Genomic DNA, 6,422 nt, shown 5'->3' with positions numbered 1-6,422 from the left:
GGAGACTCTGGAGACGGGGCAGCCTGGGGTAATACGGACTAGGGAGCCTCGGCTGATTTCCTGAGGGTCTTTTTCCAGAGCATCAGGGGAGGAGACCCTGGAGAGGGAGAAGACACGATGCCCTACACAGCCTGCCCGCCAAGGCTGCCTCCTCCTCCTCCGGGGGGAGCCGATCTCTGTCATCGGGAGAGCAGCAGGGGCGATCCCGAGAGAACGCCAGCCTCCCCCTGGAGGTTGGCAACCCTTTTCCCTGCACCGGCCCGGCCAAGGCTCTCTGTCTCTCTCTCCAGCTCCAGCCCGCCAGCCCGCGTCTCTCCTCTCCTGGAGGATCGGGGCGCGCACGGAGCGCAGCGCCGGCGAGGCGGACGCCTCCTCCGCGGGGCCACCTTTACGCGGGGCTGGCCTCGCCCCAGGCCGGAGCGTTGGGCAGGGGGCGGCGCCCTCTGCCGGAGCCAATGGCGCGCCGCCCCCATTTAAATCGACGGGCCCGTGTCAATCATTGCCTGCTCCGGCAGCCTCCCTTCAATCGCCATATTGGGCCAGTGGGGGAAAGAGGCTCGGCTCCCTCCAACACCCCCCCCCTCGCCTTGGTTTCTCCCTCCCCCCCCACCTTTAAAAAAAAACACCCGCCCCAGCCAAGCCCCCGCCCGCCCGCCCGCCAGCCGCCCTCCCTCCCTCGCTCCCTCCCTCCAGCGCAGCTCGGCTCGCCTGACATCGGCCACGGCAGCGGCGCTCGCCAAGGCAGGCGGAGCGGCCACGAAGCAGCAGCAGCGATTGCAGGCGGCGAAGGCGGCTGGGTAGAGTTCCTCCGGCGGGGCGCCCCGCTCGGCTCCGGCTCTTGCTCGCTCGCTGCAGCCAGCCGGCTGGTGTCTCTGGGTCCGCCTCGCCTCGCCTGGCCGGCGGCGGCTTATGCGAGGGGCGGGCTGCGGCGGCGGCGGCGGCGGCGGCCCTCTCTGCCTGCTGCGGCTCCCGGCGGACGCGCTCTCGGCTCCCCCGCCGCCATGTCGCACGTCCGCCTCTCCAGCGGCAGCCCCACGCTGGAGCGCATGGAAGGGCGGCAGGCCGACTACCCCAAGCCCTCGGCCTGCCGCAGCCTCTTCGGCCCCGTCGACCACGAGCAGCTAGCCCGGGAGCTCCGCCGCCACTCCCGCCACCTCGCCGACGCGAGCCGCGCCAAGTGGAACTTCGACTTCCAGCGCCACCGGCCCCTCGACGGCCGCTACGAGTGGCGCGCCCTGGCCCCCGACGCCCTGCCCGACTTCTACAGCCGGCCCCCCCGGCTCCGCGGAGGAGCAGCCCCGGCCCAGCCCCAGCAGCCCGACGCCAGCCCCCGACGCTCGCACGGACGCGCAACGCCACAGCCGCCCAGGACCGCCGAGGCGCCCCCCGAGCTCAGCGCCGCCGCCGGGTCCAGGAAGCGACTCGCCGACGGCGAACCCGACGGTAAGGCGTCTCCCGCTTCTCCCCCGGGGGGCTTTCCTGGCGAGCTGGCGACCCTCTCTTGAGCCTGCGCTCCGGCCCTCTGGCCTCCTTGAGAGGCCAGCCGGAGAGCCCCCGACCCCCTCGGGCATAGATCTCTCCCTCCCCAACCCCCGTGTTTGGACCCAGCTCCTGCCGCTCGGAGGTAGACTGCTTCTGAACCCGGAGGCTCCATCGCCTCCTTAAATCTGACCTTCCGAGAAAGCCGGCGGAGCATCGACTCCCATCCCTGCCTGTTGGGAAGGAAATCTCGACCGCAAGCTTCAGTGCTCTCCTTCCCAGAAGTCTAGGCTAGGAGGGGGGCAGGAGTATCCCGTTGGCCGAGGCATCGCTGGCTGGCTGTTCTGCCCCCCCCCGCCCCCCAAAAGATATCCCATTGAAGGCAGGAGAAAACCCGGGGCGGGGGGAGGCTGCTCCCCCAAGTGGAAGCGCCCTTGAGGGCTTGGAGCTGAACTTGGCCCTTGCTTGAAACCGAACAGTGCTGCTGGCTTCCAGACAAGCTAAGGGTTGGGGCAGGGATGCTGGTTTCAGTGGGGCCGCCCTAGCCAAAGGGAAAGCCGGGAACTCTTTAAGCCTAAGGCCCTGTTTGCGATCGGGGTTGTTCTGGGCTTCAGCCCCTGCCATAGCCTCTGAAACAAGGCAGGCTGGACCTTCCAAAAAGCCTCTCGGTTTGTACCAGGGGCCAGAGGACTCCCTTGTTTCCAGGCAGGAGGGTTTCTCTGGGGCGAAGGAGCACTGAGCTCCCACCTGGGTGAGAAAAGGAACCAGGCATGGAATAAACAAACGGTCTGAGCCTCTTAAGCAGGGGTACTGCTGAGGCTAGTGGGATGACTCTAGAACAAGCCCTTGGAAATGGGGTCTTGACCAAGGGTGAAGGCTGGTGGCGAAACCGTCTGCAGCCAGATCAACGACGTGCCCCCCCCCCCAGCCTCGCCCCCACTGTATCCATAACGCTGTGACAAATTGTGCATGCTTCATGACTGGGGAGGGGAAATGGGAGATTTACCCCCCAGCTGCTGCGTTCCTCCCCTTTAAGCCTGGCATTGACCCCAACCCCAAGCAGCAAAGGGATTTTTAAAAATATATTTCCCCTGCTTCAAGGGTGTTGTTTTTTTTTAAACTTCCCCTGTTACCAGATTCCTCTCATCAAAACAAAAGAGCCAACGCAACAGAGGTCATTCCTGAAGACTCTCCCAGCGCCAGCTCAGTGGAACAAACACCCAAGAAATCCAGCCCGAGACGGCATCAGACGTAGATTGTTTATTTGGTGGGTTTTCCTTCCTGCTCGCATCTGGTCGAAAGTTGCGTCGCTGGCAGAAAAGGTGGGGCCGTTTCCAAACGCCCGGCTCTGCCAGGACTGGAGTTCTGAGAATGCTTGGGGGAGCCAAGGGCCTCAGGAAACCTTTCCCATTTGCACGCTGGAGGTTTCACTTGTTGTGTGGCCGGGGTGGATTTCAGAACAGAGCTTGTGTGGATCTTGTTTTGTAGTCTTAAACGCACCTGTAGCCTGATCCACCCCCCCCCCCCAACTCCTTTTGATTTGAGTGAGAGTTGAAAGCAAGGTGGGCTTGGTAAACAAAATAAGGCTGCACGAATGTTAGGGCCAGGGCGCTGGCACCATTAATGGGTGTACAAAAAAAAAAGATTTGTTTGATGATTGCACTCTCTCTCAGACTGCAAGCAAACAACTTCCTTTGGGTTTACGCTTAAAAGCTGTCTGGAAGGAAAGCCCTGCCATTCCAAAACAACAGCATTTCTTTTGCTAAACACTTTCCTGAGAATGTTGGCCTCTGCAAAGGGGAGACACCGTCTGCTATCCTGAAACCACCGCTTAACTGCTCTGTTCTGTTTACTCAGAAGCAGGCGCCCACGTTTAGGACTGCTGCCTTCCCGGTTTGCACTGCTGTTGATGGGGCTGAGAAGTCCAAGTAATAGCGACTTGGCTTCTTTTCAAGCCTCTTTGGAGGCTGGCTTGTTCTAAAATGTGAAATCGTGGGCATTTCCTTGTGGCTTTGAGGGCGATTCCAAAAGGCGTTGGAAATAAAACAGCAACTTCGGGCAGGAGTTTGCGTGATCTAGAACCGGGCGTGGAGCTTTCTGGAGCTGGAGTGTTCTCAGAAAGTTCACAGACTCGATTGGCAGTTTGGTTGAAGAGAAAAAGTTTGGATTTGGACACCGTGTCTCGTGAGGGTACTCACCCGAGCAGCACATGTGTGAAAGCTGAACTACTATTAATTGTTTACTTGGAGGTTGGAAAGGGAAGTGGAAGTCTTTTGGTGGACCAATCCCATTAAAGAGGGGTGTGAGACAGACCCCCCCCCCCAAAAAAAAACAACACTTGTTTTCAGTTCCTCCCCTGCTCCTTCCTGGAAAACAAGAAAAATGCACCACACATCACATTTCAGCAGGGGTGCCTCAGTCCAGCATCGCTGCATTCTGCCTGTAAGGAGCTGTGCCAGCTTTTTCATTCCAAAAATGTTGTTCCCCAGGATGGGAACCCATGGGTTGGGCTACAGAGCCAGGGCACAGCCCTTCCCCTACTGTCAAATTGAGATTGTACACAGATAACAGGTCGTCTTACTCATGAATCTGTCTGCATAGATGGTGCTGTGTAAATAAGTAAATGACCTGACAGGCTGTGGGCGGATCCTGCCAAAGTTTGGAGGTTTCTGGAGATCCATAGTCTGGTTTTATCTGGCTAGCTGAAGCAAACTACCTCTAGCAAGGCCTGCTGGCTCTGCAGTTTTTCTATGGCCACACCAGAACAGCATTCAGTGTGCACCAGCGGGGGGAATCTGGGAGCCCTTTGGGGTAGGGATGCCAGCCTCCAGGTGGGACCTGGAGATCTCCCAGAATTACATCTTATCTCCAGACTACAGAGATCAGTACCCCTGGAGATTTGGAGGATGGATTTTACAGCATTGTACCACTGAGATCCCAGTCCTTCTCGGGCTCCGTCCCCAAATCTCCAGGAATTTCCCAACCTGGAGCTCGCATCCCCCACTGGTGACCTGGCAACCCTACATTGGATTCTTCCTTCTCTAACTTTGAAATGAACGATCGTGTTCCTTCCTGACTTGTGCTTTTTTTGTTTAATTGCAGAATTCAGAAAGTATTCATTTCCTTGTTCTTTGGAGGCGGTGGATTTGTGAAGCAAGGAAGATGGAGAGTTCGTAAATGAAAGGAAAAAGAAAACATATCATTGTTTCTCCAGGAGATGGAGAACTCTTTGCAAGCACTGAAACAAATCACACCTAACACTAAAGCCAGGCACTCATAAAAGATCTGCCTCTTAAAAGCCTTGGATGTAGCATTCTGCAATTAGGAATTTCCTCATTTGCTTCATTGTACTACCTGTGTATATAGTTTTTACTGTATGTAGCACATCAAATCCCCCCCAGTCCCTTTCTCTTTCTCCCTTGGTTGGTTCTGGGAAGGTTTGGGGATGGTAAAAGGTGATGGGTTTGAAATCTGCTTCCCAAATCCAGCAAGCAGAGAATTTATATGGGGAGAAACGGTCTGCATTTTTACATGGCCTCTAAGGATGCACTGGCCTTTTCTCAAAGGAGCCAAAACTTCCAAAGCAAGATATCAACGTGTTAACATGGGCTACAGCACAAGGACAGAATCCGCTGATGGAATTTCTCCTTGTTAAGGGCACATTCCTGCAGGAAATTATCCTGCCTCTCCCCGCCCCTGCCCCACAAAATGAATGTGAATGTGGAAGAACATACTAAGTTCAATGGGAGAACATTGCATGGGATGGTGTCCTAAATTTGTACGCAGGAACTCTGTTTCCATTATGTAGCAGAATAAAGGGTCTTTTCCCCCCATAGGGCCCTTTAAATTCCCTTCTCTAAGAAGTGTTTGCTATCTATAATACTTCAGATAATTTCAAAAATAATTTAAAATTCATGATTGGAATGGAAAGGGGGGAGGGGCTATTGACAGAACCCTGAACTTTTTGCCCTCCTTTTTACTCACTTCTCTGATATCTGCAGGTGGGTAAATGAAAAGAAATACTACATCTTTAAACAGTATTTTTAAATTGCTTGTATGTTTTTTTTAAAAAAATAATTTTTGAAATGTACCTGTGTACATAACTTTGTAAAGACACTGAGAAAATTATACTAACTTATTTATGTTAAAAGATTTTTTAAAATCTAGAATAAGATATTTTCCCATAAAGCCAAAGTGGCAGTTTTTTTTGGTGTGTGTGTGTGTGTGTGTGCATTTGTAAATGCTCTGTTTGGTAGGGTATTGTTTTAGTTTTGGGGGAGGGGTTTGGTGGGGGGGGAGGGAATTTGTTCATTAATATGGCTGTCCTTAAATGATTGCAGACTGAGCCAAGCTTAATATTAAAATAATATGTGAAAACAGTTGCCAACAGACATTGTTTTACATCAAGCAATCAATAAAGAAAACTGCCATATATAAATATATATATTAAATGACCTTGCTGGTTGTGTATTTCATAAATCCTGGCACTGGGGTGAGAGTGGAGATCTGTCCACTTCCTGGATATAAACATCAAAGCTCTTCCCACCCCCTCCCCATTTCAAAGTACAACAGAAAATCTTTTACAGTTTGCTTGCTTTCTCTTCCTGTATTTCTTTAGTGGTGAGGGTGGGGGGGGGGAGACTGTTGAAAAGCTAAAAGAGAGAGGAAGGTTAGAATACATTTGGTGAACTCACTACTTCTCACCTGGGAAAGAGACCCCCCCTCTAACCACACATCTCTTGCCCCAGAAAGGTATGAAGGAAACTTCACTGCTTTGCAAACCTCAGCAGTCACTACCAGTGTTCCCTCTAAACTGAGTTAGCATGAGCTAGCTCAGATTTTTAGCCTCCAGCTCATACATTTTTGTCTTAACTCAGGAAAAATGGCCCCAGAGCAAAATAATTTATGCAGTAGCTCACAGCTTTAATGCCAGTAGCTCACAA

General features: G+C 53.6%; 1 protein-coding gene across 1 annotated transcript; it reads left to right on the top strand.

Moving 5' to 3' along the window:
- The first annotated feature begins 986 nt into the window (after positions 1–986).
- CDKN1B (cyclin dependent kinase inhibitor 1B) lies at positions 987–5,930 on the top strand. Its single transcript, XM_060254298.1, has 3 exons — positions 987–1,443; positions 2,616–2,746; positions 4,582–5,930. The coding sequence occupies exons 1-2, from the start codon at positions 1,002–1,004 to the stop codon at positions 2,732–2,734; spliced, it is 561 nt and encodes a 186-aa protein (XP_060110281.1). The 5' UTR covers positions 987–1,001; the 3' UTR covers positions 2,735–2,746; positions 4,582–5,930.
- The last annotated feature ends 492 nt before the right edge of the window (positions 5,931–6,422 follow it).

The sequence above is a fragment of the Heteronotia binoei genome, chromosome 14, assembly GCF_032191835.1.
Source record: "Heteronotia binoei isolate CCM8104 ecotype False Entrance Well chromosome 14, APGP_CSIRO_Hbin_v1, whole genome shotgun sequence".
NCBI lineage: Eukaryota > Metazoa > Chordata > Lepidosauria > Squamata > Gekkonidae > Heteronotia > Heteronotia binoei.
Note: the sequence above shows the minus strand (reverse complement) of the source record. Positions and strands in the feature narration are given on the sequence as shown.